General features: G+C 50.9%; 3 protein-coding genes across 3 annotated transcripts; 2 read left to right on the top strand and 1 right to left on the bottom strand.

Moving 5' to 3' along the window:
* Positions 1-13: 13 nt before the first annotated feature.
* On the top strand, positions 14-1,267 carry TGME49_247305 (hypothetical protein; the record flags this gene model as incomplete). Its single annotated transcript, XM_018780816.1, has 2 exons — positions 14-236; positions 885-1,267. The coding sequence occupies 2 exons, from the start codon at positions 14-16 to the stop codon at positions 1,265-1,267; spliced, it is 606 nt and encodes a 201-aa protein (XP_018634954.1).
* Positions 1,268-3,831: 2,564 nt separating this feature from the next.
* On the top strand, positions 3,832-6,934 carry TGME49_247310 (cpw-wpc domain-containing protein). The gene is made up of 16 exons (XM_018780817.1): positions 3,832-3,910; positions 3,967-4,033; positions 4,095-4,162; positions 4,222-4,462; positions 4,517-4,601; positions 4,660-4,713; positions 4,767-4,807; positions 4,870-4,909; positions 4,968-5,008; positions 5,070-5,135; positions 5,191-5,399; positions 5,456-5,638; positions 5,694-5,781; positions 5,839-5,882; positions 5,947-6,329; positions 6,406-6,934. Exons 2-15 carry the CDS (start codon positions 4,003-4,005, stop codon positions 6,040-6,042), a joined length of 1,287 nt encoding a protein of 428 aa, XP_018634955.1. The 5' UTR covers positions 3,832-3,910; positions 3,967-4,002; the 3' UTR covers positions 6,043-6,329; positions 6,406-6,934.
* TGME49_247320 (hypothetical protein) lies at positions 5,970-9,833 on the bottom strand. The gene is made up of 7 exons (XM_018780818.1): positions 8,001-9,833; positions 7,683-7,892; positions 7,366-7,434; positions 7,114-7,269; positions 6,834-6,997; positions 6,645-6,706; positions 5,970-6,543 (listed from the first exon to the last, which is right to left on the bottom strand). The coding sequence occupies exons 1-7, from the start codon at positions 8,733-8,735 to the stop codon at positions 6,095-6,097; spliced, it is 1,845 nt and encodes a 614-aa protein (XP_018634956.1). The 5' UTR covers positions 8,736-9,833; the 3' UTR covers positions 5,970-6,094.
* Between the last annotated feature and the right edge of the window lie 87 nt (positions 9,834-9,920).

A 9,920-nucleotide genomic window follows, 5' to 3' on the forward strand; every position in this document is an offset into this window, starting at 1 on the left:
GCAGGACCGGCCAATGTGCGGGCCAGACATCAGCGAGTGCTACATCGGAGAACCGCTCGCAAATCCTCTGGGACAGTACCGAAACGGCAAGGCACAGGGTTTTGCGCTTTCTCCTGGGACACCATGGGACCTTCCGCGCGTCGCGCTCCGTGTAGATGCGGGTCCCGAAAATACTGCCAACAAACAGCTCTCTGCCTACGGTACACAGGTCGTGTGCTGGGCTGCTTCGAACACAGGTGACACGCCCCAGCGACTAGAGTTCTCGATAAGCTTCTCGACAGCCACGCTACTTCTGGCTTCCCTTGTAAAAACCGTAGTTGTTGAACGTCTATGCCGATAGCAACGGTTGGGCGCTCGACCCCCGGCTCGCCGTGGCAGATCAGGTGTTCCCGCGATGAGAGCATGCCGCCACTTGGCGTACAATCACTGCCGCCACGGAAAAGGCGGGCACGTTAGCACGTCAACTGCTCCCACTCTCCTTAACATGGAGTCAGGAAACTTCTCTACCGAGGAATAGCAGTGTGTTGGAGGTTTTTCGGGAACTCAGTAACTGGAACGATGTTGCCGAGGGATCGGGAGGTCAACCATGGAAACAACTTCTCTCTAGACACCACCAACGAGACCACACAACTCCTTAGCATATGTTTTTTTTTATATCCGGCGAAAAAGAAGCTGCACCGAAACCTCATGAGATAGAATCAAAGCAGAGAAACAGCTTCCTGACGGGGTTACGCCGCTACTATAACGGCATTGACGCCACAGAGTGGGCTGACTCTCGCTTGGTGGCCTGCAGGCTTCCGCGCTCCAGAAGTCTCTGGGGATTGCTTGGACTACGACCTCTTCTTCCGACGACTGAATAACTAATACACGATCCCGCCGTGTAGTCCCTCGCTCAAGTCATCTGGCAATTGTTGAGGAAATATCCACGCAGCTCTTCTTCGGTCCGTGCCAAAGCGTGTGTGCTTGCTGGGATACGCTGCAGTCATCTGTATCTGTTTCGTTGCTTCGCAGCTTTGCAGTCATCCGACGAGTCACATTTGGCTTACCAACAGAAACAGTGTCATTTTGCTACAAAGGTTATGCTGCCTCTGGAACAAATCCCATATATCCAGGGATGTGCAGAAGGCTGAAACGACGACAGGAAAAGTACGTGCTAGGCAATGAAGCATTTCGTTGTGTTGGAGCAGTCCTGCGTCTACGCTTCGAAGTGGATCTCCCGCGGGAGAAAGTGAATCTGAGATTGGATCCAGTAGCTTACTATGTTTGAGAAAGATTTACTTTGTTCACCGGTCGCGGAGGCTTGTCCCTTGTTTTCCGCTGGTAAGGAATGGGTGGTGTTGTCTTCATTATATAGCCCTGTCAATGAGGACCGGCGCAACAAGGAACCAGAAAATAATGCGAGTTTTGTAAGAACCTGAAGGTGCTTGAAGTCACAGTGTGTCTTACCGAATATCCAGGAATGTGACCCTCGTATCCAGGAGTGCCTTTCCTGTTCGGCACACCAAGAACAGATGGGGCAGTGAGTAGACATGTCGGCTCGAGCTGGAACAAAAGAAGACCATTATCAGGCTCGATACCGCAGCAAACGTTGTGAGAAGACTTACGTCAAGTCAGTTTTATTGGAAGGGAGAAACGTAGCCTTCGTCGGCAGAAACTCTGTGGGGGGGTGGCCTGAGTGTCCTATTTCTACGGGTACAGGAGCGAGACAACAACTCACACGCTTTGGGGACTGATACCCTTAATAGGGCAAACATTCCCGCCTGATAGGATTGGAGCAAAGCCTGAGGAAGTCAGACATCCGTAATTCTGAAGCATGTTTACAACTGTTTTCCCTGTTCCCCAACCTCCACGAATAGTAGACAACTGCATGAAGCAGTGCGCTTGGTGGCGGCTGACAGCCGCCGAAAGCGTGCATCTGTACCTGATGTGTAAATAGTATCTCCCCATGGACGGAGGAGGCAGCTTGGTCTATCAGTCCCCTTGTACAGAGCTGGCTGTTGTCTGCGGTTGCACGTTGACACAGACTCGGGGTGAAGCAATAGTGTATCTTCAACGGACTACAAGATGTTCCATCGCTCTTCGTGAACGTCTCTCAAATTTCAACGCTTCCCCTCTAACCAAGCCCACACCCGTGTGAGAAACGCTCCTATCGTACCGATGATGAGGTACTTGGAGGGTTTTATTGATCGTCGTCATGTATTCTGACTTCCGCCCACATGTCACACCGCCTCCCATCTCTAGTTGACGCTCTATCTGTTTTGCCGTGACCGCGTCGCCTTCGGTGTGTCGCGGTGTTTAAGACCATCCTCAACAAATGTCTTGATCACCGTCTCTTCACGACGCTGAGGCGGACGGAACTCTAGCTGATAGAGTGTTTTCGGCAGTTCATCTGCATAGTGTGTCACGGGCGCAGGGTAGCTCGCCGCTGCTTCACTGTAGAAACGTTTTCTCTGGGCCGCCATCGTGCATAATGCCAACAAAAATGGCAAGACAGAGGAGGCTATGATGCACATACCACGCAGGTATTATCCGCGAAACGTAAATGCGATAACATGCGGAAAACCTGTCTGGGGTAGCGATTTTAGGCACGACAGAGTACAAGATCTAGTTTCGTGTAAAAGAAGGGTATCCTGCTGCGCAAAAACGTGTATGGGACAGTGTTCGCTAGAACAACATGCGAAAGGCACAATTCCTCAGCTGCCATTCAGATGCGCTTGGGCATGGAGGATGTCGCCGGCCCCCCCAGCACTGTTGATCAGCACGCTCCCGTTTGACAGTGATAAACTTGATAAGTGGTATGAATTTCTTAATCACCTAAATCGTGACACAACACATCATTTTAACTGTGTTATAAGATCGATTTGTCTTTTCTCTTGCTGACACTGCACATACGGGTGAAAAGCCGGCATCAGCGTACGTGGCACAAGCGGACAAGGACGTCTGATACGGCACCTTCGCCCGGAATCTTGTGTGAGACAAAACGTTAAGGAAACACGATTGGCGCAGATCTAATGGTTTTTCCAACTAGAAAGAACAGTTAACCAAGCATGTTATCAAGACAGGGCTGGATGATTCCGTACACACTCCCGGAGGAGCTCGTGAAGTTCCCCCCCCCCCGGCGCTGAGGGCTCCTGTCATCAAAGTGTTACTGTGTAGTGCCATCAAGTCGCCCAACCTATCGCAGAAAAGGAAAAAAGCCACAAGTGGAACATTACATATTTATTGATATGCGCAACTATACATCAATGTAAATACTCCGAACATATATAAAAGGGTGGACTCGGTGTATATGTAGAGAACCGACAGAGTAGCGCAAACACGCAGGGTAGGCAACGCGCCCGCCCCCCCCCCAACGTATGGAAAAGACAACCACACGGTGGACGGTACATCGGTTCCAGTGCATAAGTTACCGTAAAGTAGAGATCTTACCCTCTATGTAACACTAAAGGCAATTCAGGAAATACACAAACGGTAGAGATGACCGTACGTACACCTTGGTCCAACCGGCTCGAGCGTTGGTAACAATGAAACAACTCGTTTTGATATTTTTCCGGGCATGGATGGTGTATCAAACCCGAACTGTCACTCGAGTATTAAAATGAGAGCCCTCCATCTTTTTGCTTGTATAGTGTGGGTGGGGTTATTTATGAACGGTCAAGCTTTCCGCTTCCGAGTGCCACCCGATTCACGAAGTCTTTCGGGACAGGAACTGTCCTTCTCAGGAAACAGCCACCAAGCGCAGCAGCAGCAGTCAAACCTCCTACACGAACTGCTCAAACGCGAAGCAGAAAAAACGACTGACTGCAAGCGCAAAACGAAGCAAAGCTTGCAGCAAGCTGCAGCGGTGATCCCCTCAAAAGAAAAGCTGCGTCAGCAATGTCTTGCACAGGCACAGGACCTCTTACTGAAGGTAGTTATTCCTTTGAAAGTAGTTCACCGTTTATTTGGAACCCTTGTTTTGAACAGGTTCCGTTTACTCACCGGGGACAAGTTGAACAACAGATGAAAGAGAAATGTGAACAACAGGCAGAAGGTAGGCTCTTGTGTGTGCTGAATCGGGACGCCATAGCGCTACGATATGAACAATGGTACAGAACAGGAGGATCAACTGAGGGAAAACCAGAAGAGAGCACGTGACACCGTCGACCAGTGCGATGATCTAGTAAGAGAAGACGCGGTATACTAGCTGGAGTGAAGTCGTGTACACAACAGTGGCCTCAGCTACAGGGCACTGTTAACAGAACAGAGGAAGCAGCACAAAAAAGGCGTTCACTGCAGGCTTCAGCTCTAGGATATGACCTCCGAGATCTGGAAAAAACAATGTCGCCTGAAGTAGCGAGGGCCTTGAGAACTGCATACGCGGAGGCTGAAGGCTGCGACCACGATTACTCATTCCTCTGTCCGTTCTCTTGGACAGAAGGCAGCGACGGCTTTACCTGCACAGCTCCTGCCACTTACATCGGTGGGTCTCGCAACACATCTACTGGCAAGCTCAGCACACGCCCTGTATTCCTAGGGAGATGTGAGAAAACCCAGAACTTTTCCCTCTCTAAGGAAGAAAAGCAAGCAAAAGAACGCGAGTGTCTCGTCACTTGGCCATGGTAACACAACTTGCCACTTCGTGTACGATAGCAAATAACTCGTGACACTGTTTGCTAGCTTGAAGAAGTGTGTGCGCGACTATACGCAGCTTTGTCCGACTGGATGGACCGAGTAAGTTTGCTTCACATCGTACTTATACTCTAGAATTACAGACTGGTTGGTAGGGTTGGAGCTGGTCATTGTTCCGCACCATTTTCTTACTCCGGTAAGCCCGAACGCGTTCGTCTGCGTTGTGACCCGGTCAGTTAGCACACCCTTGTCTTCTAGGGCGATGTTCGAGAACAATGAATTTCGCTGAGCTTTCCCGGTATGATACTGGGACCTTGCGCTTTTAGGCCCCAGCCATCGATGCATCCCGGGTTCAGCCCAGAGAGAGAAAGATGGAGTGCCGCATGTGACACCTACTGTATGAAATAGCTTCAATATTGGAGCTTTGGCCACGTGTACTCCTGGGCATCACAATTTAGGGCCTTGCCAAGCCGCTTGCAAACGGGATTTTTCGGTCCCGTGTCCCGACGGCTGGACCTCGATTGGTAATTTATACGTCAACTGCTCCAATGTCCCCCGGCATCAAGGGCCGACGTGCAGGAGGCGAGGGAAAGTGCAAAGCTCCTGAGGGCTACGTCGGACCTTGCGGACCTGTGGAAAGCGTCGGGAGTTTGGATTCTGAAACCAAGCAACTGTTCGAGAAGAAGTGCAACGTTCTGTTCCCCTGCGAAAGCAAATGCAAACGTGATTACTCTTTCGCTTGTCCCGCAAGTTGGAGGAACGTTGCCTTAGAGAAATGTTTGCCTGGGGTAACGATGACGGCAACCGTTCTTGATTTGACTTCGCTGAACGTCGTTGTGAACAGGACAGCTACGCAGGTCCTTGCAGAGAGGAGGTTAATTTCGCCAGTCGAACGGAGCAAGACAAGATAGCATTCGAGGAGCGATGCTTAGCTGATTGGCCGTGCATCGAGGAGAAATGCGAGCGTGATTTCACTGCCCCGTGTCCGCTCGAGTGGGCAGAGGCACACAAAGCTTGCATGGCTCCGGTATGTTTCTGTGCACAGTAGCGAGACGCCGAAGCCTGTATTAGCCATCCTTCAGGCTCACTATGAGGGGCCTTGCGAGGAAAGGCAGGACTTTGTCGGCCTAACACCCGAAGAGAAGGACGCTGCCATGGAAACATGTGAAGGTCGGTCTTATCCCGTCAACGAAGCAACTTTACTTCGAATGTATAATGCAACTACAGTATTCTGGCCTTGCAAAGGTGGAGAGGCTCTGCTGCGCGACATGGTGAGTGCCAGAGCGCTTGGCTGCGCGCGGATGTGTAATTTATTTTGCTTGTATGAACTCGCAGGTGGAAGGCGGTCCGGCGATGGGTCGCGGTGTCACCAGTTTGCTCGGCGGCCCGGTTGACTCTGCCACAGGAACAATCGTAGGCTTCATATCGTGAATGCGAGTCGACTCACTAACGGGAGAGTAGAACGGGTGCAACAAAGCGAATTTCACAAAAATCTTCTTCGGCAAGTTTTCCCACTGTGCTGGCGGGAATCACGACGTCCCTTTACGTTCTGAGATGACGAGAAGTCAGAATACAACACACCTTGAATGAAAAGCACTGCCTGTTCCCGTTGCCGTTGGCACAGCCGCATAAGGAACCCATCCTCATCTTCATTCGAAGACAGGGTCTCGGCACATGCCTTCCCACATACCTTACCAATAAGGTCGGGCTGTCGTCTGGTAAGTCTGAGAACCATATCTAGTGGAAGGTTTCTAGATATCTTGTAGTTCGTACGATTCTGGAAATCCTCTTTAGCTTGCGAGTCCTCTGATACCTGAGACGCGGAAACCTCCATTTCAAACGTCTGTAGCGCGGCACACGAGTGGCCGTACACAGAACGCATGACGCTGGCACTGCTCCTGAAGTGTTGCTGTTGAAGATGACTGCCGGCTCCTGAGTCAACACCAGGTACCACAGAAGATAAGGGACTGCCTCGTAATACTTGCTCCTCGTAACACTGTAGGAGGACTCGTCTTACTATGAAACAGACTTACTAATTTTCTTTGCCAGTTGTTCAGCTGCAGTTTCGAAGTCTTTTTCATGGACTACGTCAAACCTGAGAGAGAAATAGAACACAAGGACAAAAGAAGAGTTAGGATCGGCAGATTAGTGCGCACGTCTGTGGTCGGCTTCTTTTAGCCCCCGTAGATGGATTAGACAGGGGAGGAGAAAGAGCAGCTCACTTCTTTCGATGTAGAACAGTGCGGTACCACGAGGGTACGAACAGAATGGGCCTGCATAGAGCGTCCGATTTACCAGCCAACGCTGATGGCTTGTCTTTTGTGCCTGTTGGCAACTCTAGAGCTGTCAACCAGCTGGCGATTTCTTCCGATGACCTGCCGATCGCCTGCAAATGCCACGCAGAAAAGAAATCAGAAACTGACGCAGAGACGACAATGGTCATGCTCATGCTTGTACAAACTTGTAACGGACGTATTTACATACTCACGAACCATATCGTACCTCACGGGTCTCGACATTTCTGCTATCCTCGCTCTTGCCGGCATCCTTGTGTACTCCGTCTCTTGAGTCCAGTTCACGGGCCGTCATGCTTCCGAGTGTCTTCATTTGATCCTCAACCGCCATTCCCGAGATGCTGGAGTATACATGCTCGGGGAGCTGCAGAAATTCAGTGGCTCAGAAGACAGAACCGGCAAATCAGAAACACTGCATAGCAACCATCGGCGGCGACGTGGTTAAATCTGTATCACCTACGTTGGTCCATAAGTGCACCTGATGGCGCCACTTGCTGAGCAGATCTCTCCATTGCTTGACACTGAGATTCTGCAAACAGACAAGACATTTTACCCACATACATTATTGTGCATCACTCACGCCCAAAATAGATCTTGGACTGTCAAATTTGAGAGAGCGCTTGAAAGTCCGCTTTTTTGCGTTGCCTTTCACATGTCTACCTCACTCGGTATTGGAAGACCATCTTTGCTACGTATCTGCTCTAAAAGTGGCTCCTACATTCATGAAGCAAATATAGGATTAGCGATTCAATACAGTCGACTCTCCCCCATACGGACCTGGGCTGAACGCGGCGTCACAGGGTGCCATGTGGTCCGGCATAGTGGCGACCTCTTTTCCCGAGGAACTGCTCGAACGTATCTTTGATAACCCTCAGACCGTTTTGTGTGGAGAATATCCGCGTCGCGCTTTGATATCTGAAGAGGAGTCAGCACTTTGTCCTTCGACCGCTGGAAATGCTGTGGGCCTGAGGATTCCTTGGCAGAGGACTGAGAAACACCCACACGCACGGATGAGCATACGTTGGCCACAGCTACACGTCCCATGTTTCGTGCACCCTCTACCACCATTCAGAGGTTCATGGGCTGCGTCCTTACTTGAGATCTTGTTTCATGCATTTTGTTCATCCCCTTGAATGACGGCGGCATATCGAGGGCGTTGCCTTGATACTCATTGTTTGAGTTACTGCCAGAGAAATACACCGGTGCCTCTGCACGTCGCTGGCGTACGTCCGCTGACAGCAGAGGCTGCGGTCCAGTGCGCGAGCAACGCGGATTCCTACTCACCCCGATGTTTTCCCGTTGAATCTGGCGGTGTGCAGAGCCCTCCCTATGCCTTTGTTCGGCGAAATCGCTCTGTACGTGCCCTATACACTCCCTCATGTCGGTGTGGCGGGACCGATGAATGTTTTCAGAGCAGGAAGGCACTCGAGAGGGGTCAGCTTCCCGGGAAGTCCGCACCGAAGAGCCAAACCCTTCCGGTAAAAACCTCTTTTGTCCTCCAGGATGCCCTGTCGGACGGGTTCCACTATGCTGTTGGCCGTGTTTTGGCGGCGGCAAATCGGTTGCATGCAGATGGTGGCCATACTGCTCCAGATTTTCAGAAAAGTCGTCCGGTCTGGAACGTTTGCACAACGCCTGCCACTGTTGGCCACGCTGCAGGGGAGGTTGCCTGAGCTGTCTCTGCTGGTTGCTCCCTTCGGGCGAGGGTGGAACAAATGCGGCGTAGCTGCATGGAGAGCAGTTGCGATCTCGATCTAGGAAACGATCTGGGAAACGTGACGGGGGGACGGGAGGCGAACCTCGAAAGGGAGGTCGCGAAGACCAGCCCATCGTGGCTGCCGAGGGGCGAATTGCGAGGAACTGCAAATGGTCAGTGCAAGCGCTACGAAAGAAACGAGGAAGAGACACTCACCGCGCCAATCTCAGGCTTTCTCTTGCCACGTAATTTGATGCCTTTTTTGCCTCTTGCCGGGGTATCAGAACAGGCAGACCAACACACACCCGCCCGGACATCCGCACAAAGACTACACTGCTGCCAGTCAACACAGTTCAATTCCAATCGGCATTCACGGAGCCTTGTTGTGGCAGAAGACTCAGATTCGGACGAAAGGAGCTCTGACTGCGGAGTAAAGCGGTCCAATGGTCCTCACATCGACACTGGACATCCGACGCTTTGCGACACAGTCGATCAGTCGATTCGAGGTAAAAACAACACACATCCTCCAAACAAACCATTCACAGTTTCTCGGCAATGTCGGACAACAAAAGGCGTGTTTTTGTCGGTTTTCATGTCCTGGACTCGGGAGATTTTAGCAAAGGCATGAACTGCATGCACCGTTGACGCAAAGAACCTTGAGCAAACAACACAACCCTCGTGCAGGCACTGTTTCTGTCAGAAAAAAATATTTTCATTTTCGCACACCGGAGAACCTTCCGTCGCTACTTTCCAGCTGTATTCATCGTTGTCCTTCCAGCGGTTGATAGAACGGAAAATAACTATATCGCGTGCATGCGACGCGGCCGTCAGAGACTTCGTCCCGACGCTGTTGCGATGTGTCGCACTGTGATTTGGCAGATTGCAAGTGAGCTGAAAGCGCAGAACACACGCTCCCTGCGTGCTTTTACACCTCTGTCACGCATGGCCGGTTTCTAGTTCCTTAGCTGCATACATCCAGAAAGGTATGGAAACGAAGCATAGCCACCGTATACGGACCTAATTCAAGATACAGTATCACGCTGTTTCTGCTTCCTTGCCAAAGGCAAAATTGAACCGTACGCTCATCCGCACTCAAGTAGTAGTATCGTGGATACGGAACAGATCGAAGATCACACATATCAATTTCAGAAAGCAATCGTACATCATTTTCTCGCCTCGATTGCCCGAAATGGCATTCAAATGTTCATCGAGAGCGTAGTAGATAAATTGTTTTCTTGGTGGTACGTATTTTCGGAGGCGTCAGTGCTTGAGCCGTTTGCTTTGCCCCGTTTTCTTAGGAACAGACGCGTTGCAAATCC

The sequence above is a fragment of the Toxoplasma gondii genome, chromosome XII, assembly GCF_000006565.2.
Source record: "Toxoplasma gondii ME49 chromosome XII, whole genome shotgun sequence".
In the NCBI taxonomy this organism is placed as follows: domain Eukaryota; phylum Apicomplexa; class Conoidasida; order Eucoccidiorida; family Sarcocystidae; genus Toxoplasma; species Toxoplasma gondii.